The sequence below is a fragment of the Rhipicephalus microplus genome, unplaced genomic scaffold (assembly GCF_043290135.1).
Source record: "Rhipicephalus microplus isolate Deutch F79 unplaced genomic scaffold, USDA_Rmic scaffold_14, whole genome shotgun sequence".
In the NCBI taxonomy this organism is placed as follows: domain Eukaryota; kingdom Metazoa; phylum Arthropoda; class Arachnida; order Ixodida; family Ixodidae; genus Rhipicephalus; species Rhipicephalus microplus.
Genome location: NW_027464587.1, coordinates 19,713,150 through 19,738,191, shown reverse-complemented (window position 1 = coordinate 19,738,191; position 25,042 = coordinate 19,713,150). Strand labels below are relative to the sequence as shown.

Sequence of the window (25,042 nt, the reverse complement as noted above, 5' to 3'; positions counted from 1 at the left end):
AGCAACAGCGACAGCAAAATTGTGTCGGTGGGGCAACTTACGAGACTGATCAGCTAACCAGCACAAAAGACAGAATTCCCTTCAATATGTGACCACCCCGCTGTCGCTGCTGCAAAGCAGTAAGAATGCTGTCTATCTATCTATCTATCTATCTATCTATCTATCTATCTATCTATCTATCTATCTATCTATCTATCTATCTATCTATCTATCTATCTGTATATCTATCTATCTATCTATCTATCTATCTATCTATCTATCTATCTATCTATCTATCTATCTATCTACCTGCATCTGCGTACTGTTGCGATCGTGTCCTTAAGTTTGTATACACAAAAATGGGCATTTTAAGGCACGAGGGAAGAACAAGCACGATTCTCAGGTTATGACATGAATAACGTGGTTTGCTTGTCGTCTGTGCCATGAAACTATTTCCGCCAATCACGTACGGCACATTTCCGCGTTTCACAAACCGTCGTAGCGGGTGTGCGCTACAGGTCACTCAGAAACATTAGGTAAGCAAAACAAGTGATCAAAGTTTGTGTATTTTCAGTCATGCAAGCGACATTTAAATTCCTTTGAAGACTTAGCGCCTTTTTGGGGAACTCTGAGGTGTTAAAGTTTATAAATTCGTGGTTTTTAACTTTATTATGCCTCCATGCAGGATCACTGTTGTTCAGCATTATAAAAAAAAGCTTTGGATCTCTCCTCGCATTTAAAAGCTTGGTGTAAGCTCTTGTTTCTCACATATTGGTTACGTAAGGCTCCCGTGGCCTTGCGACTGAAAATCATTTGGTGGTAGCACTAGTGGGCACGTTTGGTAGCTCCAAGGAGCACGACATTCAGTTTCTTTGCGCAGCGGCATGGCCGAGAAAGTGTGGTAGCTCACATATTTTGAAAATTTCATTGTGGAGCTACAGCCACTGCACATAGTGTTGCTTCATGTGCTCGAAACCGAATTTGAACGGCAGTGTGTCTGTAGCGATGCCATTTCCTTCTATGACCACATGCGAAAACTAGTCACCCGCAATTCGTTTCTTGCTTTATTTATTTGCAGGGCTATGCGAACCGTAAAACGTACATCGTCACTCAGTACCCACTGATCATCACAGTGGAGGATTTCTGGCAGCTGGTCTACGACTCCGGCTCACAGACAATCTTGCTTCTCAACGAAATTGACGCCAAAGATGAGGTCAGTCTGCTTAGCGTTTGCTGCATGCGGTGCCCTTACGTGCACTGAGGCTAAGGAATAAATTTGCTGGTAGTTTAGTCTTTGTTTATGTAGAACATTCAATGCTTGCAATAAAGAATCAGTTCTCTTGTTGTCTAAAATGTCGCAGCCACAGATTGGAAACGTTACGGAACTCGCCGCGGACCGTTGGCTTTCTGGCGTATTCTTCTATAACTACTCTATCAACTTCACCGTATGCATGCATATGTGCTTTTGTAATGGCGGTCAATCAAAAAACTCAGTTTCCCCAAAAGGGCGAAATATTCGAATGTCTTACGAAGAAATATTCGAATGTCTTACGAAGCAAGACTAGCATTTTGAGGAGCAATATCATTTGTAGTAGACATGCGCTTGCTAAGTAACAATGTTTCTGCGGTGCGGCCAGAGTAGATAACGACAACAAGGCTTGCGCGTATTGACGGCGGTGATGAGAAACGCCTCCCGTGGGCAGCGCATGGTGGTACCAAGAGCTATACGTCATGTGTAAAGTTTGTTACATGTAGGGCGCATCTATACCTTGACGGCCACTCCAGATACGCTTTTGGCACCGTTTTTTTTTCATGTGTGTGTTTGTGTGTAGAGAGCGCTGCGTGTAGAAGTGCCCGCCGGTTGTGGGGGCAAGAGCCGCGCGCTGATCGTTGCAACAATTATCGCCTCCCCCCTTCCCACACTGCGTAGTTCGCTCAAGAGATAAGCGCGCACGCGCAGACGACGCCGGCCGGAAAGGTGGTGTTCGTTCAAGAGAAAGAGCTGCTAGATCGTCCTTTCCCGCGGCAAAAACCAGCGAAGAGGGTCCATAAAATTTCTATGCAATGAAACGAGAACACATGATCACTGTTCAAGTGCGATACCCAGACTGTTGGTGTGCGGACGTGGTTACAGTTGTGAGTCGCACGGGCGAATGCTTCGCAAGTTCCACGGTGTGCACGGAACGCGCAGACGGGGGCCGTAGAAGCTGCAATTGCTCTTGTACTTGCAGCGACGCCGAAAGTTGCGGGTGTGATCAGCGACTCACAGGCTGCCGTCCGTGTCTTCGCGGGTGACCGCATCTCTCGGCAGGCGGCCCGCATACGTCAAGCTCTTCGCTGTGGTAGTTCTTCTTGTTTGTAGTTTCTTAGACCCCGAAGGGCCCGCGCGCCCCACGTTAGCCCCCTAAAAAGCTACTGCACTTCCTGCAAGTCACCAACCCACCTCATGACTTAGCCTCCTATCGAAGGGAATTCTGTCTCGTTGAAAACCACCCCACCTATGCACTTCTCTGTTAATTTCCACTACCTTGACAAAGACGGCACCACGATCATAGCTGCTCGGACATACGAGCAGTGCCGCGAAAGAGTTGAGCAAGTGCTCAGACGCCTAAGCAAGCATGGAATAAAGGTCAATGCCGGGAAGTGCAAGTTCTTTCAGGAGAGAGTAACTTATTTAGGTTATGAAATTGATAAAAATGGTGTACATCCTATAAAGGATAGAGTAATGGCCATAAAAAAGACGCCCGTACCAGTCAATGAGAGACAACTGAAAGCTTTTTTGCGTTTAATAAATTCTCACTCAAGTTTTCTGCCAAATTTGGCAATGTTTTTAGAACCTAACGTGCTTGGATTAGAGAACAAATGGCACTGGTCACGTCAATGTGAAGATGCATTCAATAAGTGCGAAGCCTTGTTGACCAATGACAGTGTTCTGCAGTTGTACGATGTTCGTCAGGCTATTCAAATAACATGTTATGCGTCGGACTATGGCGTCGGAGCCATAATGTCGCATGTGGACAATAATGTTGAGAAACAGATAGCGTTTGCCTTAAAGTCTCTCACTGTGTCAGTGTGGAATTACAGGAACATAAAAAAAAGCCTTAAGTATTGTGTTAGGGGTGAAAAAACTTTATGAGTATCTCTATGGGAGAACTTTTAAGGTGGTAACAGACCACGAGCCCATGACAGTGCTGTTCGACCCAAAGAGACAGGGAACCGCTGTGGCTACCGCGAGAGTACATAGGTGGTTGACCTTTTTTGCTAACTATCGCTACATATAATATTGCATGAACTAGGGACAGCGATTGCTGATGCCGACGCTTTTCCCCGCCTGCCGCTATCTGATACGGAAAAGCTGGCTGAATTTTTTTTTACTTTTCTACTCTGACTTACCACTTACAGCCAAAGACATTGAACGTGCAACAGACCATGACGAGCTGCTAGAGAGCGTTCGAAACATTATATGGCGCGTTTGGCCTAAAAGCATTTTAAGTGAACTACAGGCATTTTGCTTCCATCAGTTGGAACTGACTGTTGATAATTGCTGTATTGTTTCGAATCACAGAGCCGTAATACCTGAAAGTTTGCAAGACGTAGTTCTATCTGTTTTACACTAGCAGCATTTGGGAATCACCAAAATGAAAGCAGTACCACGTTCAATAATGCTCTAGAACAAGTAGTTCGCTCGTGTAAAACGCATCAGTCGGTACTTCCGACAACCCAGCCATTGTCTTTATGTCGATGGCAACTGAGCGAATTTCCATGGGAAAGAGTGCATTTACATTTTGCAGCTAAGGAAGGGCACATGCTTTTGATTGCTGTGGATGCATATTAAAATTGGCTTGATTCAACGACAGCTAAAAAACTGTTGAAGCAGCACGTTCTCTGTTTGCATCGCATGACCTTCCAGCTGACGTGGTTTCATATAACGGCCCTAAGTTCACTGCAACAGAATTTGAGATGTTTCTAAAAGTGAATGGCATAAAACACACGCTGACGCCACCATATTACTCACAGTCAAATGGTGCGGCTGAGCGATCAGGGAAAACTACGAAGAAAGCACTTCTGAAACAGCTTCCAGGTGACAAAGAAAGGGAAAAGTCGATCGCTGCAACATAAGATCGACAACTTTTTGTTCTCGTATCGTGTGATGTCCCATACCTTCACGGATAAAATACCCACTGAACTCTTTCTGAGATGCAAACTGAGAACTAGGCTAAAATTGCTGCAACCAAATGTTAGGAGTAAGCAATCAGGCAAAGGGGAGAGAGTGAAACTGTCCGCCGGCAAGGGAAGAGGTGTATCACGGTATTCTTTTGTTGGTGACGCTGTTTTAGTGGGCGCAGTTCGAGGGGAAGTTGTTTAATGGATTCCCGGAAAAGTGACATGTGTGAAATCTCCATGCACGTATTTGGTTTTTGTCCGAGGCCGTCTGCGGTATGTGCATGGCGATCATTTGCGGAAGTCTTTCTGGAGACAGACAGCGACTGTGACCACAGTGAACTCGAGTTTCCACATGCTGCGAAAGCGCTTGTGCCCAGTTCATCAGTGCCCAATGCAACAACGTCACCGGGTGCCCATCTGGTAACGGAACAAGCACAAGCATCACCCAGCTCTTGCTCTCCTCCACCGATCACCGTAAGAAGCAGATGCCGAGAGCGACGAACTTCGGACCGTGGGAGTTATAGCGATGCTTCAGAATAGGAGGAAAGTAGTGCTGTATCTAACGCTCTACGCGTTACATTAAACGAGTTGTGGCGTTGCGCTCAACACTCTTTGACGTTGCATGAAACACGTGGTGCCTTCGATAGTGAACATATTCACCTGAAAGACGGCAGCGCGATTGAGATTGGTGAACTTGTTTACTTGTTGTGTATGTGCACGTTTGTGATTGGATGTGTGTGTTCATGGACACTGGTATTTGAGTTGCTGTTTTGGGTGTGTGACTTTGATTATGGAGCCGTAGGAATAAAGGCGTTCCACGAGTGCGTCTCTGCCTGTGTAAGTTACAACACCTAGCTGACGATGCTTTCGACATTCTTATCTGCAAAATTTACGCCACTGTTGACTCAATTATCTCTGAACGTCAGCGGTTAGAACAATCCAAAAGCAAGAGCTTCATTCAAGGCTTCACCCAACTCTGGAATACAGCTGTGACTTCTTCTTGCGAAGACCTTGTGGCGACGCATCCTTTCGTTAATTCTGCCAACATCACAAATATTGTTCGCCAGAGGATGCAAGCCTTGGCTCCCACCACTTATTAGCACGCTGCGCGAGATAACTTGGCAACTATATCGCTAAATAAAGTATTTGTACGCCAAAATTTTGTTAACATAGGTGTCATTGTTCCCAAGACCACCAGCTAAACACCCCAGCCCACGTGTACTCCCACCCATAACGCTGACTTTCATGCCACCCCCTTTCTTTTCGCTGCCGCATTGGTTCCGCAGTTCCTATCATGCTCCGAAATTCATTTAAGTGACGCACACAAGATGATCGGCCGATTTCTTTCTGTTGCTCTCGTTTTGGCCACATTTCCAGCCACTGACGCAGCAGATGGTCTTTCCGGCAATGTTATTTCAACATCCACCGTCAGGTTTGTACAGTATTCGCAACCACGTTTTGCCGATGACCTCCTCCAGGACCTCGCACCAAGCCATTCTACGCTCCGAACCATTCTATGCTGCTGTCACTGCCCAAAGAACCAGGTCTTGCCGTTCGCCGTCGACTCAGGGTTGCCAGCCGCGTTCCCCTCAACTCCTCGGCTCGCTGTCACTGGTGTATTCTGCACAGCTTTCTGAAAACTAGCAGATGCAGCTCATGGAGGTGGCACGGCATTGACAACTCGGACTGAAAAACCTCTATCGAACACAACTTTTAGACAAAATTTACTTGGTGTACTCATCCATGGCAAAGCTCTCACAGCTATAATAGATACTGGCGCCCACCTTTCCGTTATGAACTCTCGTCTACGATTCTGCCTAAAGAAAGTTCTTACTCCTACTATGTTTTCAACAATGTGAGTTGCCGACGGCATCCGAATATCAGTTTTTACGAGCACTGCCCGCGTCACTGTTGCCTGCCATCGCACTTTAGTTCTCTTTTCAGTTCTGTACGCTTGCCAATACGACGTGATTCTTGGCGTTGACTTCTTTCGTAACCACACAATCACCCCTCATCGATTGTTCGACCGACACTTGGTGGCGGCTAAAGTTGCCTTTGTGCTCTGATGTCACTCCTCCAACTCGCACATGGCTACGGTTCATAGAGTGTTTACGAACACCACCTGAAGCTGCTATATGCCTCCCTATGTCGCCGTTCCCACCCGTTTCTGATCGCGATCATCTGGCAGCTCCTCTCACTGACCTGACTCTTTCCCGGAATATCTCGATTCTTCATAATTTAGTGAGAACTGCCGACAACAGGACACTTCTTCATGTCCTCAGCTTCTCTACGTCAACCCAGGTCCTTCAAAGCGTTGATTCAACAGAACTGTCAACTCTGGAGCAATGTTTGGTTTCATCTTTCACCCCAAACACCAACACCGTAGACGAACTTGTTGTAACCGCGCCAAATAGAGCATCCCTGTACAAAATGATATCTGATTACCTGTCCCCGTTCTAAGTTGAAGCACTCCGTGGTCTTCGCTTTTGTTACCTCGAGATTTCTTATATTGTCATGTTCCTTCCTGGAATTTTGTTGTCGCCACGTTACAATGTATGTAATGCTCAGCGCAAACCGCGCTGGCAGTGTTCGAGAAGCTTCGAGACTGTAGACGATCATTTCGTCAAGATTACGCCCACTTCATGAACATTACAGATTATTCTGCAACCTACGTGGCTGCTAGCGATAACGCTATAATATTCGACGGCGAGTGTATAAATGCTGACGCGCTCTATCGCTAGTGAGTTGACTGATGACCAACGCTCTGTTTGCCGCCATCAGTATTAGTATGTATCACTGTAATCTGATGCCGTTTACTGGCCACCAGTTCGGCCAATTGAATTAACACTTTTGATTTGGACAAGTCGTATCTCCCTTTATCAGGGTCCCGACCCCTTGACATTTGGTGGAGGTTCCTCCGGGCCCATGTACCGAACGCCACCCTCCAACCGTTAGCCAAGCCTACACCGTCAAGCGGCTAATGGCGCCAACGCTGAGCAGCAAGCCAGCCGCCGGCAGCAAGGGCTCACACCAGAGTATGGACCTCTACCTGAAAGGACTAGGCTAACGAAGACTTCGACGTTGACCACGGCGCCAATGACAGCACCTGTGCCGTCTGCACAGATTCTTCTCCAGCAACCGGAGGAGTCACCAACTTCCGGTGATTCCCCACGCGAAGACCTGAAGAGCTGTCTTAAGAGGTTCGACCTAGTCACTCTGTTCAACGACTTGACTGATGGGGACAAGTTGCGGCACTTTTATTTCGCCCTACAAGATTCAGCTCGAGAATGGTTCGAGAACTGAGAAGGCACCCTTCCGACTTGGGATTTTTGTGCCGCATCTATCAACGCCTTCAAAAGCGTCGTCCGAAAGGAAAGAGCCAGTATCTTACTGGAGACCTGTGTACAGCTCCCCAACGAGAACGTCAGAATGTACACCAAGGAAATGACACTCCTGCTTCGCGTCTTGCTGATCGTATCATCATCGAGGAGAAGAAACTTCCTATTGTGTTGCAAGGAGTTAAAACAGGAATTTTTCGCGGCCCTTGTACGCAACCCTCGAAGAATGGTCTTAGAAATCGTCTCACAGGCCACGATGATTGAAAAGGCTCTGAAAATGCGTACGAGGCAGTACAATCACCACATTCCGACGACAACCTATGGGGAGGTTCAGTCGTTTGAAACCGGACAACCTGCACAAGACTATGAGTGACGAATTACCCTGCCCTGACAATCGCTCACTGTTTTACCACTCCAAAAGAGAAGGCCACACATACCGCCACGGCCAGTACCACCAAATGTACCCACGTTGTCTTACCGTCAATGCTCTGCCCTACCCCTCGCCCCAACAAGGTGAGCGGGCACGTGACATTGCCATCTACCTGACCAGCCCTGAACTGGAACCTCGACGATCATCGCTTTCGCCATCACCTAGCCTCTACCAGTTCCTTCAGCGCCGAAAACAGTACAGTGGCTCCAACCAGCACCGTTCCATCAGCCCATATTCGGAAAACTAAAGGCAGCAGCCGATAGAGGTGTGGTTTCTGTGCGACAAACTACCGAAGATCTTCCGATGACGACGCCACGACGAAACTTTCCGAACACGACGTGAACCAGGCAGAGTTCTGACGACGAAACCTCACATACCGAAGACGACCTGACGACGCGACATGGAAGCAGCCGGACAAACCGACGCAGCCATGACCCGACGCCATGACCCTACCGCAACGCCAGACTACGAACAAGGGACCTCGACGTACACAGCTGGCCATCTCATGAAGGCTGTATCTTACCTGCACTGTCCGTGTGATCGTGTTAGCGTGTTGACTGTGCTATCACGATCCGTGCGTCTATCACTGAGACTGCTCCGCCCCCACCACCTATGTAGAGACGTGTTATTAAACCCTGCCGTTCTTCTTGTTTCCGTCAACATGTAGTTGCCTTTGTCCTTTGTCAGACACCCGACACGTTAGAATGGCCACAGCATCACATACCTCGTCGACACTGCAGCCTACCATTCCGTTATCAGTTGGACGTTCACCGCGAAGTTGAAGAAAGCCTGGACCGCATGGGAAGGCGCCGAACTTCAGACCACTGGAGGCCATCAATTATTTCCTACTTCTTGGCTTGCTTCTACATTACCTAAGGAGGGAATGTGTTTGAGGTTCGGAATAGACACCCCTCGATGACCCGAGTGCACGGTGGCAGCGCAAAGGAAGAGCCGTAGTCCGGTGAAGAGACAATTTTCGCAGCACTCAGGCGTCTGCCCGGGTCCAAGCCCGAACCTCTACTCTTCTCTCCTCAGCTAGTGTAAAAGCTAGCCGAAGAGTAGCAAATTACCTGGCGCAGTCGACGTGGAGTGGACAGCCCGCAGCGATGAATGAGCTAATGTCCACCGAGCTGACAAGACGCTCACCGCTTTTGGGATCTGCTGGTGCACTGCGAGAAGCAGTTCAAGAGGTTCGCTGCTTTGGAACCTGTTGGCGTGCTGTGAGAAGCAGTGATCGCTCTGTTCACGAGCCTGCTAATCAACTTTGGAACCAGGAGTCGGGAAGGGAAGAGCCCTGTGCCCCAGCGAACGAGAGCAGAGCAGCAGGGACAGTTGACGCGGCTAACTTCAGACAACGACAAGGGTAGCCCGGCCGAGCACCTGGAGGTCCCGGAGCATCAAAGAATTCATCGCTACCAGCGTTGGAGACGAGACGGATGCCGTTCCAATTAAGATCATCGGATGACGTATCACTGCAAGGTGAGGCCTGCTTCGTGCTCTCTTGGGGCCCCCAAACTTTTTTTTTTACTGAATGCACCTGTGTTCAGGCAAGACACGCTGTGGGAGATGGCGGTCTCAGATAGATATGTGATAGAAGGGGACAGTGTTAGTGAATGGGATCGCACCCATGAGTGGAAGATTGAAATTCAAGCGCTAAACCTCCAGCTTGAGCTAGAGAAGATGAGGTCATCGCGTGCCTTATCAGAGGAGACAGAAAACCGAAACCAGCAAACCAGTATCGGACAGTACGCGAAAGAGCTGAAGGCAGTCCTTGCACCCACGCCCACTAATGAACCTATGAGTCCCATCTGATTCAAGAATGTGGACTGTCTTTTTCCGGCATTGAACATACCTGAGGAAATTCAGGGCACGATTATATTGTCCTTTCGAAGTAACAAGATGCGAACACTCGTTGCAAATCAATCTGAAGCTGGGGTATGGCGTATTCAGAGTGAAAATGGAGATTTCTAAAGAAGCTCTGGATGACTCCGAGAGAGTACCACCGAATGTTTCTGGAAATAAAAATAGAGGCACACGACTCTTGGAGCCAAGTTAAGGCGCGCCTGCAGACTCTACTATCTTAGAAGTGGTAAGGTGCAGTCGTTTGAGTGCCTTCATTAGTTGCTTATAGCTGACAGATTAAAGCAGTTAATGTCAGGTGCTCTCCGCTCGCTGGTAACTCAGCAGGAAGTAAAAGGCTGGTTGAAGCCCAGGGATATTGCGGAAGTAGCTACAAATTTCGAAGAAAGCCTTGGCACTGGCAGGCAGGGCAGCTATACCGCAATGAAGGGCCAGGACATTTAAGTTATAGGCCTAGAGCCAAACCATCAGCTAGTGTAAATTTGAGCCCTAGTTCAGTGGCATGTTTTGGCTGCAGAAAACGTGGGCACATCTTGAGAGATTTCAAGTCTTCACATAGCACTACTGCTAAGAAAACAGAGATTTCACGCGTAACTCCCCAGAGTGAGAGGCGGGTCGAGAGCTCGGCTTCACCGTCGCCGCACACTGCTTTGATTAACAACTCACTGATAGGGGACTCAAGGATTGGGATTTTCGTAGGAGACAAACCCTGTTTGGCATGCATTGATTCAGGAGCGGATATCACAGCGATGCGAGCGAATGAAGTACCCACTGAGATTTCGCGTAAGAGCAGTGGAACAATAAAGCTAACAGGTGCTTTTGACCAGGGTGTTCCAGCGCACATAATGTACATGCCCCTCAGTCTCCCACACTCATCGGGTAGCGCTACTCAACGTGCGACATTGCTTTGTGCGGTAACTAATAAATTAAGCACCAGTGCATTGGTACTGTTCACTCCGGAAGATTATGGGTGCCTTCGCCACTGTCGCCAAGAATTATTGGATGATCTGCAGGAGTATAAGGCAATGAGCAATACAGCACAAGAAACCATGCCCGAGCGATAATTGCCACTAAAAAAGCCAGAGCATGTGTCTCAGTGTTCCAACCCAAGCTCTAATGTCTTGCAGCGCACAGTGGAGTAGCTACCTAGCTACGGACCGGACACTAGCATTGAGGTTGAGGAGAACACCTCGTTAGAAGAGAAAAAAAGGAGAAGGACACAAGTGAATTAAAGCTGAAGCAATGGGAAAGTCAGAATTCTGTGGTGTAAGATAACACGGCGGAAAGCGAGCGGCTTGGTCCCGTTACTGAGAATTTGTTCGCTCAAGAGCAAAAAGGCGATGAGTCGCTTCCTGATGCTTGGTGGCAGACGAGAAACGGGTCACACGGCATGGTAATCGATGATCAGTTTCTATATCACAAAGAGCAGTTGGGCGGGAAATTATGCCTCTAATAAGTGATACCGAAGTCGCGCTGAACGGAGGTATTAGAGTTAGCGCACGACAGCCCTTGCGGGGGTCACTTTTCGGAAAAGAAAAAAAAGAAGCACATTAGGCGTCATTTTACGGGCCATCAATAAGATGCAAAGCACTATCGTCGGAGCTGCCACGGGTGCCAGGTTCATGTGTGGAAACTAAAAATTGACCGGGTGCCCATAACACCTCTTAACAGATCACAAACACCCTTTGAGATAATTTATATCAGTTGATATGACATGCATGGTGCCTACTTAAGTCCTATGGAACCAGCTTCTTCACGAGGTCATCAATATGCAGTAAGCCTTGTAGATATGTGTACACGATGGGCAGAGGTGATTCTACTGCGAGAATTGACAGCTAATTCAACACGCCAGACGCTAATCGATGTATTTAATCTCTGCGGAACACCGGAGCTTATATTCAGTGACCAAGGGACAAATTTTACTGCCAAACTAACCGCGGAGCTCATGAAGAGGTTGGGAGTGAAAATGAGGTTTGTGATGCCCGATTACCAGCAAAGTAATGGTGTCCTGTAGCGTTGGCATGGTACTTTCCTGGCGGTGCTGCGGCATGTGATCGATACTAACGGTAGAGATTAGGACGGATTCGTGCCTTGCTTACTGTAGACATGCCGCGAGATGGCGCACGAGATTACTGGGAAGTCACCGTTCAAACTTATGTATAGTCGCGCACCATTGATGGACTCCTGAGCATTTTCCGCGAATTGTGGATGGGCCAGTGGACTCCTCCGATTTGACTAAATAAACAGGCCGCTGTATATCTGAATGAGCTCAGACAACAGATAAGCGACGCCGCGAAAATAACGGATGAGCACAGCAGTGGTATTCAGAAACTCTATGCACTGGTTGGTGGCTAGCGTCACCTCTATGCATAGAGGTATAACCTTTGCTCCTCATGAAAACACTTTTTGGTAGAGGATCAGGTCCTCGTCATGCATAGTGAGAGTGGCAGCAACCTACAACCGAAGTGGAAGAACCCGTGGTTGTAAAAGAAAGAACTCGGACAGACAGCTACGTTATAATGAACGCAATGGGGGCCGAGAGGTTAGTCCGTGCTAATAAGCTCCGTCAATATCACGCACGTGCTAATAACGTTGCGGTGGTATTCGAGGGCGATGCCGAGTTCGGAAACATTGAGATGGCACCACAGGCTATCAGCTCTTGCAAACAAATTTGCGTGACCTCTCTGGCAAACGACCTCAGTTCGGGACAAAGCGAAGAACTCAACACCGTTCTTAAGGAATACAGAGAGGTGATGTTGGAAAGGCCAGGCCGAAGCAAACTTGGTGAGCACAAAATAATGTTATCACCCGGCACTAAGCAGACACGACCACATATGCAGAAAGTGTCAATGCCTTTCGGGCGGAAGTTGAGTGGCAGATGCACATCTTGCTAGCGTGGGTCTTTACCTACCCAGTGCAGAGTGCAGTTGCCCACCCAGTTGTACGCGTGGCTAAACAGGACGAATGCATCAGAATATGTGCAGACTACAAATGCTTGAACTCCATCACAGAATCTGACCAATTCCCTGTAGGAAATATAGACCAAGCTACTATACTCTAGAGCTAAGGCCAAATACATATCAGTTTTGAACATCACCCGCGGGTATTGGCAAATAACGCTAGATAAAGAATCGCAAACGTTGACAGCCTTCGCAACGCCCAGTGGCTTATATGTATGGAAGGTAATGCGTTACGGGTTGCGCAATTTAGTGACAACTTTCCAGCGAGTGGTCAATGACTTGCTAAGCAACCATCGTTCGTATGCATGTGCATACATTGACGACATAGCCGTATTTTTGGAGACTGGATGAATGAATGGATATGGCTGCAAACTTTACATCGGGCGGTGGCTAGCGTCACCAAGCCGTCATACTTAATGAACCAAAAACTGGATTTATTTTTTCCCCTAAATTAGTGAGGTTGAGGATTTGCATTTTGCAGTGAAAGCTTTATTTTCACTCGTGCCTTGACTTTAGCCACCAATCAGATGACCTCCTTCGAGTTAATTCTATCCGCTTAAAGTCTATTTTGCCCTCCTTGTCCCTAAACCCCAGTGCTTCAAAAAACTCTGCGCAGTCATCCTGAACTATTGGGTGAAGCCCTTTACAGAACATCATCAAGTGTTCGGCAGTTTCTTCTTCCTCTCTACACACACTGCATACCGTGTCTGCCCCTTCGTATTTGGCCCGATATGTCTTGGTTCGCACTACTCCCGTCCTGGCTTCAAACAGTAGAGAACTGCCCCGAGTATTATCACGGATCTTTTCCTTGGCACTTTCCGGCTTAGAAGTTCGATAGATCTCTAATACGCATTTCTTAATCATGCCAATTCTCCACATATCTGTCTCAGCTTCCTTCACCTTCTTCTTAACCAATAATTCTTGTTGGTTTGGCCCCCTGCTGTTTTCTAAGTATTCAAGAGTCCATTTTCTGGTTCGCTTCCTCCATTTTGTATCGACACTCTTCATGTACAACTAGCTGAAAACCTTTCTAGTCCAACAATCCCGCCCCCCCCCCGTTTCTCTCAATCGCTTCTCAAACGTTATCTTGCTGCTACATTCTCTGCCCTCAAATGATGTTTATCCCATATCACCTTGTACTCCCTGATTTGGTGTATTGCCGTGAGCTCTGAAGGCAAGCCTACCTACTCCACGTTGCTTAATTTCTAATCCTGCTTGAACTCTGATCTCATGCACAAGACCACATTGCCGCACGTCAGACCAGGAACCATGACCCCTTTCCATATTCCTCTCACAACATCATACCTATTTTAATTCCAAAGTGCCCTGTTTTTCATTACCGCTGCTTCCTGTTACCTTTAGTCGTCACGTGTATTTCGTGTTCCCTTAGGTACTCGGCCCCATTGCTTATCCATACGCCCAGATATTTGTATTTATCTGTTATTTCCAGCGTGACCTACTGTATTCTAAGCTGACTACCTTCATTGTCGCTAAAAATCATGACTGCTGATTTTTCCTCACTGAATCTGAAATCTAACCTATCTCCCTCATTACCACCGATGTCCACCAATCTCTGCAAATCTTCCTTCTTGTCGGCCATTAGCACTATATCATCTGCATACTTCAATGCTGCATGGTAGTGCCTGTTCAATAGGTTCTCTTTGCTTGACGAAAAAGAGGTTGAAGCCCAGTCCACTTTCCTCTTATTTGGCCTCTAATCCTTGTAGGTACATAATGAGTAATAAGAGTGACAGGGGACACCCCTGCCTAAGCCCCCGTTTTACCTCTGCTGGCTTGGATACCTGTTTTCCCACTTTATAACTACCTTGTTACCTTTATAGATATCCTCAAAGGATTAGTGACTACATCTTCCACGCCTAGTGTGTCCAGTATTCTCCTAAATTCCTCTTAAACCACGCTATTGAACGCTCCCTTGATATCCAAAAATGCGAGCCACAGTAGCCTGTGTTCCTTTTTTGCTACTTCTATGCTTTGCGAGATTTCGCGAGTGCCCACCAAATCGCAAGCGTGGCGCGCTTGCGGTAGTTACGATGGAGCACGTGCATCTGTATGCGACTTGCGAAATCTTTTAATACCCGTCTACCGTGTGCCCACCACGTAATTACCAATCTTGCTTTTACATAGCTGCAGCCCTTGCAAATTTTCGGTATTGTGTTGCCCGAAATGCATGCAGCCTTGCACACCGACCAGGTTTCGCGGAAATAAAAATTCTGAGCTCATTTTACTCGGAATCTACACGGTCGCAACTAACTGATCTAGAAGAGCTACGCCTTTCCTAATGCCTCGAAATTTATTATAGTAAATGTGAGTACGTCGCTTCAGAAAACTTAGCTTCAGATTTGATCATTTCGTTTACAATAAGCAATCTCAGCAACCGCAGTTGCCACTGTTCATTTAACACAACATAAGATAGACTTTTACTTCCTCCGAACATAATGATGATGATGATGCTATGTGGGGTTTAACGTCCGAAAACCACCATATGAATATGAGAGACTTCGTAGTTCAAGGCTCCAGGAATTTCGACCACCTGGGGTTCTTTAACGTGCACCCAAATCTGAGAACACGGGCTTACATCATTTCCACCTCCATCGGAAATGCAGCCGCCACAGCTGGGATTCGAACCTATGATCTGCGGGTCAGCAGCCGAGTACCTTAGCCACTAGACCACCACGGCGGGGCTACCTTCAAACACGTTTATAGTGTTCATACGATACAGTATTATATGCAACAACCACGAAATATACTCAGCATGTGTGCGATTTAATAACAGTGTACTCGAGCCTCTTTCAAATCTGAGTGACTGTGATTTCAGGGCTGGCAATTGAGAGAGCAGTTATGAAGTGAACAATATGAATACTGTGAGACGAAAAGAGCGATGAAAGGCTAAAAAATGCGAGCACAACTGTTTGCGTTCCGGCGCTTTTGAATGTTTTTTGTCTATTTCCGTCACGATGTTCTTAATGATAATGGAACTTATTCAGCCTTAAATTCAACAGTGAACACATAATGAGAACAAATTCCGGGAAAATATTTCATTTATACTCAATTTAGGGCTGATTCTAGCATTTTTAAATTTTTAAACTTCTTTACATCTTTGCGTAATAAACAAGTGAAAAATTGCGTCACAGCTAGGTAGGCGATATTTTTCAGGGAGAATATCCGACTGAGTGCATATTAGTTGGTGACACTCACTCACACCCACAAAAGGTGCCCCATTCTACGGCCGACAAGCATATGTGTACGTTCAGACCGCCACAACCACTTGCTGCAAACTTTTTTGCATCCAGGAATTTCTACACCTTCTCGTTTTCTCTTATCTCTAGTTTTTTGTAATTCCCGGATTATCTCTAGTTTTTTGTAATTCCCGGATTATCTCTAGTTTTCTTCTAATGCCCGATTTTAAGCCCTTGGCACCTTTGTCTGCAGTTCCTGTCATTTCCGAACGATGTCGCGTTGTGGTGTCGTGCATCTCCCGCAAGCCCATGTGAAACTGATGTTCGTCTTCGTAAAACAGCTCGAGCACCCCTTCCAATGAAACGGTTCAGCTGTCTGTGGTCATTTGCGGAACGGCACACAGACTCAAACTTACATCTGCAAAACATGCAAAGGCAAAAAGGTGCTGAAAAGCAGCTGGTGGGTGACATGATTTTACATTTGAAAAAATATATACTGGTAGCCGACACACACGTTGAGAGCCTCTAACCGGGAGATTGTGAGGAAGGTCATTTTGGAAAGAGCTGCGGTAGGAAAAAAAAGATAGCATTAACGATCTGCTATAACTGTTTCTGTTTACTTTTCACGTTAGTTGGTATTATGTTTTTTGTTCTGCCTCCATCTTGTGCGCGAAACTTTTGGCTTATGTGTCTATTGACAATAAAACCACACGTTCGGTCTTTTCATGTAAGCCTCTCCACGGGCACTGGCGAATACCAGTAGCACTCCAACGCGCTTCTCTTCTGGCAGTCTGCGTCATGCAGTTCTGTCATTCATTACTGCTTATTTGTACTACTACCTGTGCTCATTGAAACGAAGGCACGTGTACTAGACTGACCTCATAATATATATATTATGAGGGCAGCCGTGAACAGGTCCTGCTCACGGCTGGTTATTTTTTCACCAACTTTTCTTTCTTCTTATATACATTACATTTGTTCTAATGAATTCTCCTATACATTCTTTGGCATTATTGTCTGTTAAATCTCATTATTATTGTGTAAAAAAGTAGAAAAACGAGCCCTTGGGTATACTTATACTTCCCTTATATATATATATATATATATATATATATATATATATATATATATATATATATATATATATATATATATATATATATATATATATATATATAGATGAAATAGATGATCAGAGTTTCTTCCGGCTACAGTAATAAAATTTATAAACTTCGAAAATAGTGCAGTATAGGAAACAAAACAATAAAATATTTATTTAATCCTAACAGTTTCGGCTGGTGGACAGCCTTCTTCGGAGGATGTAAGTGAAATGGTACAAGTTCCCGTAGCAGAGGGTCACCCTCACAGTTTTAAGACCCTCCAAAACAATAAAAAAAACGAGACAAACGGGCGAACGAGGTAGCAACAGACGAGAAGCAGAAGAAGGAGATGAACTAGAAAGGAGCGACGGAGAGCCGCCGGAAACGAGTGGGTAATTCTGGCATTGTTACTGCGTATAGGTAAGACGCGCCGCCAGCGGAGGCGACCAAGAAAACGGAACAATGTGAAACATTTTGCCGCTTACTCGCATCCCACACATGGATCGAGTTTAAGTTCACGTGGTTCAGCGGCTGGCCCGCGGCATCGGCCCCCCCCCCCCCACACACACAAGAAGCATACGACCCGCTCCAGCTTTCGGAAAATAATGGCCACGTTAGAAAGCTAATGTGCCCTCTCCCTCTCCCTCCACCTGCCCTCTCTTGCAGAAAACTGTACAACCAGTCATACTGAAAATAAATGAATGGGTATTCTTGTAAAAGATGAACAAACAAAAATAAATAATACTGAAAAAGTACTCAGGAATCAAAATAAAGTCTAATAATACTAACACACGCCGTTTGGTTCACGTAGCATCGAATTAGTTTAGTTTCACGCGCTATATTGACCAACTTACGTGTGCGACTTCACGTATGTATAAATAAATTTGTTGAGTAATTCAATTTCTGTGTTTCACGAAACGTCGCGGAGGCATGTCAGTCGCCCAGGGCTCTCGTTGATTCCGTGGGTAAGTGATCTGAATTTCTTTATGAAGTATGACTCCCGCTGTTCGCGCTCCCGTGTGTTCTGGAAGCTGGATTGTAGGAGTATGACACTTACGCTTTCGAAAGAGTGACCAGGAAGATAGATATGTTTAGAGAACGGCAAATTGGGGAGGCCCTTTACGTGTGCCCTGTGGTTGTTGAAACGCAAACGGAACGCGGTTTCCATGTGTCCAATATATTCCTGTTTGCACACCTCACAGCGAATTTTGTATACCACATTGGCTGAGTCACAGTTAACGTCGTCTTTAATTTTGTACACATAGTCTGAACAGGAGGCTTCGGCCGTATCTGTGGTCACCATGTGTGTGCACACCCTGCAGCGAGGTTTCCCGCACGGTCTACAGCCCTGATGGTGGTCGGATTTGTGTGTTTTCGCCCTGACCAGTAAGTCTCTCAGGTTTTTATTTCTTCGGTAAACCACCTTGGGCGGAGTCTGAAAAACGGCAGAGAGGCGACTATATACTCTGTTTAAGTATGTTGAAGTGGCGGGTTAGTATAGAATTCACCCGAGGGGCGGCGGCGCAGTATGTGAGGATTAAATTTGCCCCTCAAGTTATATCATCTTTATTCCCGCCTTTTTCTCCCATTGTTGATTCTCGGTCCAAAGAGCGAGCGCGCTCAATTGCATTGTCAATTATTTTTTCGGGGTACTTTTGACGCAAGAAGGCTGCTCTCAATTCCTGTGCGTGGGTGTCAAATTGCGTGATTTCAGAGCAAATTCTTCTGTATCTGTGGGCTTGAGAGTAAGGAACACCTGTTTTGCAGTGATGGGGGCGACTGCTATGGAAATGCAGATACTATTGGCGGTCAGTTGGTTTTTTATACAGGGAAGTAGATACGGTGGTGCCACTGAGTGATACAGTGACATCCAGAAAGTTAACACTCTTCTGCGAATACGTGTGTGAATGTTATCGAAGGATGCAGGGAGTTGAAACCGGAAATGAATTTGGAAAGATTATGTTCACTATCGGCCCACACGAAGAATATATCATCGAGGAAGCGTCGGTAAAATATAGGTTTGAATGGAGAATTTTCGAGGAAAGGAATCTCCAAAGAGACCATGGAATTATTTGCGTAATTTGGGGCCATTTTGGTTCCCATGGCAGTTCCGTTTACTTGCAGATAATGTTCTTGGTCGAATTCGAAGTTATTGTGTTTAAGTACAAGATTTAGGAGCACCTCTAAAGCGCTTTCATCGAATTCACTCGTCGATTTACTTTTTCCATAGGCGGCGACTGTGGCGGCGATTCCTTCGGTGTGGGGAATGTTTGTGTACAGTGATGAGACATCCATGGTGACCAAATAGCACTCTAGAGGTACCGCAAGTTTTGAGACTTCTCGAAGGAAGTGACTGGTATCTTTGATGGATGATGGGAATGATTGTGGGATGTGCCTAATCAGAGAGTCAATGAAACTAGAGATTTTTTCAGTTGCAGTACCGTTGCTGGAAACTATAGGTCGGCCGGGATTGTTAGTCTTGTGAATTTTGGGTAGTAAATAGAAACGCCCGGGAGACGATTTGCCAGGTGACATCATTTTAAGCATAGGGTAGGTTATCTTACCACTTTTACGTAATGATATTAGTGAGGCCTTAATAGTACTTTCATACTCCTCTGTCGGATCTCAAGGGAGTTGTTTATAGAAATTTTCATTTGCCAGTTGGCGAAGCCCTTCTTTGATGTAGTCAGTCCTGTCGAGTACAACCACAGCACCACCCTTATCAGCTGGTTTAATAACGATGCTCTGGCTGTCACTTAAACTGCGCAAAGCCTCCCGCTCCTCTTTGGACAGATTGTTGCGAATGGGTCCGTGCTTTTCATATTCCCTGATTATATCAACTTGGACGGCTGAAATGTACATGTCTAGATATTTGTCTCGTTGTTCACCTGGAGTCCAAGATTTATCTGAAAATTGATTTTGTTGCGTGCTGCTTCGATCATGAAAATATTCTTTTAGACGCATGGTTCTGGCAAAGTTGTCCAAATCTTGGTAAAGTTTAAACTCATCAATTTTGCCGGAGGCGGGGCAGAAGGTTAGACCTTTTGATAGCAGCTTTGTTTGCGCAGGTGTCAAAGATTTGCTGGAAAGGCTAACCACATTGGTGACATCGGTGCTTTTTTGTGGAGATTAACGAGAGGTAACAGTTCGATCTGTATACGCTGTGAGAGGAGTGCTGGCGGAGTATTTTAAAGTCGGCCACGCACCGTTTCGCCTCAATTTCTTGTCCTTCTTGCCCTGAATTGTCAATCTCTTTTTTCTTCGTATTTGGCCAGCTCTTCTGTTTCTGACTGCGTCAAGCTTGACAGTTTTAGTCACGCCTTTTCTTCCTCTTTGTGTTCCGTGGCCCTACGTGTACTATGTTGTATTACGACCTGTGTAAGCCTAATAGATGCATCTTTTAAAATATTGCTCCACTGCCGCTGCTCATTTTTGTTGAAGTTATTCATTGTGGGTTGCAGTTGAACATGAGACCCTTTGGTGCGAATCCCGACGAAATATATGTTTTAAGGTTTGAAGCATGCATTTCAAACCTCACGCGCTTATCAACATTCTTTCTTAAGGCCATGAAATCACGAGACCAACATGTGCTGGAGCGGGCCGTACCTGACGGGTTGTTGAGTCAGTCCCTGCGTGGGGGAGAAGCACTGTCACCGGAAGCCTCTGGGTGGCCCCGAGTCGTGTTGTAGGGGCTCTTGCTTCTTGATCTATGAGGAGCACCCCTCGGCGCTCGTGGTGATGATCGTCGGCATGGGATCCCGCTTGTTGCGCGGATGCTAGGGTTCTCACTCTGGGAATGACAATGTTCTCTCGGTGGGCCCGGCAGACCTAGTGGAGCATGGTCAAGCCAGGTTGACGGCGACCTCACCATATTTCGCAGAAGCAGCGATCTCAGGTGGCTGGCGATGAGGGCAACACCCTCAAAACTTGGGTGTATACCATCGGCCGCCAGAACCCGGCCAGGCGGAAGCCATTCCAAGGCGTGATCGATGTAGAAGAGAGTCCCGCTTCGACGACAGTGCAATTTAGTCACCATGGATGTCTCATCACTGTACACAAACATTCACCACACCGAAGGAATCGCCGCCACAGTCGCCGCCTATGGAAAAAGTAAATCGACGAGTGAATTCGACGAAAGCGCTTTAGAGGTGCTCCTAAATCTTGTACTTAAACACAATAACTTCGAATTCGACCAAAAACATTATCTGCAAGTAAACGGAACTGCCATGGAAACCAAAATGGCCCCAAATTACGCAAATATTTTCATGGCCTCTTTGGAGATTCCTTTCCTCGAAAATTCTCCATTCAAACCTATATTTTACCGACGCTTCCTCGATGATATATTCTTCGTGTGGACTCTCAAGCCCACAGATACAGAAGAATTTGCTCTGAAATCACGCAATTTGACACCCACGCACAGGAATTGAGAGCAGCCTTCTTGCGTCAAAAGTACCCCGAAAAAATAATTGACAATGCAATTGAGCGCGCTCGCTCTTTGGACCGAGAATCAACAATGGGAGAAAAAGGCGGGAATAAAGATGATATAACTTGAGGGGCAAATTTAATCCTCACATACTGCGCCGCCGCCCCTCGGGTGAATTCTATACTAACCCGCCACTTCAACATACTTAAACAGAGTATATAGTCGCCTCTCTGCCGTTTTTCAGACTCCGCCCAAGGTGGTTTACCGAAGAAATAAAAACCTGAGAGACTTACTGGTCAGGGCGAAAACACACAAATCCGACCACCATCAGGGCTGTAGACCGTGCGGGAAACCTCGCTGCAGGGTGTGCACACACATGGTGACCACAGATACGGCCGAAGCCTCCTGTTCAGACTATGTGTACAAAATTAAAGACGACGTTAACTGTGACTCAGCCAATGTGGTATACAAAATTCGCTGTGAGGTGTGCAAACAGGAATATATTGGACACATGGAAACCGCGTTCCGTTTGCGTTTCAACAACCACAGGGCACACGTAAAGGGCCTCCCCAATTTGCCGTTCTCTAAACATATCCATCTTCCTGGTCACTCTTTCGAACGCGTAAGTGTCATACTCCTACAATCCAGCTTCCAGAACACACGGGAGCGCGAACAGTGGGAGTCATACTTTATAAAGAAATTCAGATCACTTACCCACGGAATCAACGAGAGCCCTGGGCGACTGACGTGCCTCCGCGACGTTTCGTGAAACACAGAAATTGAATTACTCAACAAATTTATTTATACATACGTAAAGTCGCACACGTAAGTTGGTCAATATAGCGCGTGAAACTAAACTAATTCGATGCTACGTGAACCAAACGGCGTGTGTTAGTATTATTAGACTTTATTTTCATTCCTGAGTACTTTTTTAGTATTATTTATTTTTGTTTGTTCATCTTTTACAAGGATACCCATTCATTTATTTTCAGTATGACTGGTTGTACAGTTTTCTGCAAGAGAGGGCAGGTGGAGGGAGGGGGAGAGGGCACATTAGCTTTCTAACGTGGCCATTATTTTCCGAAAGCTGGAGCGGGTCGTATGCTTCTTGTGTGTGTGTGGGGGGGGGGGGGGCGATGCCGCGGGCCAGCCGCTGAACCACGTGAACTTAAACTCGATCCATGTGTGGGATGCGAGTAAGCGGCAAAATGTTTCACATTGTTCCGTTTTCTTGGTCGCCTCCGCTGGCGGCGCGTCTTACCTATACGCAGTAACAATGCCAGAATTACCCGCTCGTTTCCGGCGGCTCTCCGTCGCTCCTTTCTAGTTCCTCTCCTTCTTCTGCTTCTTGTCTGTTGCTACCTCGTTCGCCCGTTTGTCTCGTTTTTTTTTTTATTGTTTTGGAGGGTCTTCAAACTGTGAGGGTGACCCTCTGCTACGGGAACTTGTACCATTTCACTTACATCCTCCGAAGAAGGCTGGTCCACCAGCCGGAACTTTTAGGAATAAATAAAGATTTTATTGTTTTGTTTCCTATACTGCACTATTTTCGAAGTTTATAACCTATATATATAGGTGTGTATACATATTTATTTATGCCTCTGGCGTCGTGCTCAGCGTTCTCAGCGTTTTTTTTGTTTTTTTTAGTTTTCTCTCACTTTCGCAAACATCTTTCAAGACGAGAAAGACGCAGCAGCAATTAAGTTTGAACGTCCATGTTAGTATACTCATCCACTGATGAAGGGAGGACCCCTCCCGAAACTGTTGGGAAATAACTACATTTATCATTAACAGTACGTTATGTTGGGCTAGTTTGTACATATTAAGTTGAAATACGTGGCGCAAGGTTGCCAATGAGAAGAACGAGAAGAGACAGAAAGAGCGCCAACTCACAACTAAGTTTATTTTCATGAAACATTCACAATATATAGGCTCTTGGAGGACATGCGCAGAACATTTATTTCACCGCACGTGCAGACTTGAACATGTTGATTATAAAAAAAAAAACGATTCTTGAAATCATGATATCAGGGAACCAGCAAGAAACAGATATGCCTGACGTCGTCAAAAAACCAAACACACCGAAGCCTGCAAAGTACATCTAGATCCAACAGTTAGAATTCAATATTATGCAATAACAAAACGGAAGGTACACTGACGCACGAGTCACCTTTCTTTCTTATGTGAAAGGCTTCGAGTAACTGCCCTGCCAGCGCATCCCGGCTCCCTCCAAGTAGTCGCGTGCGATCGAACTGTGGCGTGCAGCCACAGTAAGCACAGTGAAAGGGCAAATGAGACCCTGTTCCATTCCCAATTGATAAAGAAGGCTCCCTTAAACGTTCAATTGTACAGCGCCCTTTCTGGCCTATATAGACCTTGCCACAGCTCAGAGGAATTTCATAAACAGTGCCCGCGGCACAACGCAGAAGAGGCTTTTCATGCTTCTTATCGCACACCGCCTTGGCACCTCTTAAAGGAATGCGGGCACAGAGCCTTGAAAGCTTGTTCGGAGCAGAGAAAACCGTGTACTCGACTGCCCTACAGCAGCCATGGTTTGGCAGCTGCGGTGTTTCTCAAGTTTCCCAGGAAAAATAGCTGAAGAACAACTGCGGGTCTTTCGTCAGTCAGCAAATGACACAACGGAGTACTGATAGCAGTGCATTTTGGTTCGTCTTCCCAAGCTTCAGACGAAACGACCAATGCCAGGCAATTTAAGAGTTCTTGGGAACGTGTCTCTTCCTTAGAAGGTTGCTTTGGCGCTCAAGAATGGACCAAAGTTCAGCGTTGTTCCTAAGGTATCAGCCCACGAATTGCTTTCCCTGCTGAAGAGGAAAATCACGAGCGCTGCCTGCTTGAGGGTGCGGACTCACTTTTGCGGAACCGTAGAAATGACCGTCCCGATTCGACCACAGGCGGAGTTGTCTCGCACTTAAAGGAGAATGAACTTTCCTTTCTTCAGGCAGACAAAGAAGGCGGATTTGTGGTGTCGAAGAATTTTGAGCCTAAAAGTGTAAAAGCGTCAAAGCTAAAAATCGTGCTGTTAACTTGTGCAAGAGTTTTAATTTAGCCAGTCTGGCTAAATCACTTTTAGAATGCAAGAAAACTTCCTTAGAAGTGTTTTTAATGTAAAAACGCACAAAGTTGACATGCCGTTTAGTTCAATTTTGACAGAAAATGGTACTTGGCATGTGCAAGTGAGTCGCTATCTGTTGAAACATTTAAATACGTTAGCGTTTGTAGATCCTCTCGCAACAAAATCGCTTCTGTGACGTCATAGATCACTTGAAAAGCAGACAAGACATCCGTTATCTTCTTTCGATTGACGTTGAGGATCTTTTTTCCTTAGTGCTTTATAATGAACTTTTTATCCTGTGTAAGAGATTGTATCGAGGAACATGAGGGCACAACATTTATCAATACTTCTGGCGTATCCATTTCCAACTTCATGTCAGTTTTAGAATTTTACCTTCGTAGCACCTTTGTTTCCTTTAATAATGGTTTGTTTTTTCAAAACAAAGGTATTTGTATTGGCTCCTGCGTTGCACCTGTTCTTTGTAGCATTTTTTGGCGTCTATTGATCATGCTTTACCA

At 46.1% G+C, this 25,042-nt stretch overlaps 1 protein-coding gene across 5 annotated transcripts in view; it reads left to right on the top strand.

Annotated features, from left to right (window-relative positions):
- LOC119180589 (receptor-type tyrosine-protein phosphatase kappa) overlaps window positions 1-25,042 on the top strand; it is a 631,290-nt gene that overhangs the window by 476,353 nt on the left and 129,895 nt on the right. For 4 of the 5 annotated variants that reach the window (XM_075882906.1, XM_075882908.1, XM_075882907.1 and 1 more), the window contains one exon: window positions 1,058-1,192. The exons of the other annotated variant lie outside the window; for it this stretch is intronic. In XM_075882906.1, the coding sequence (XP_075739021.1) occupies window positions 1,058-1,192 (135 nt within the window). The remainder of the gene's footprint in view (window positions 1-1,057; window positions 1,193-25,042) is intronic. 5 annotated transcript variants of the gene reach the window in all.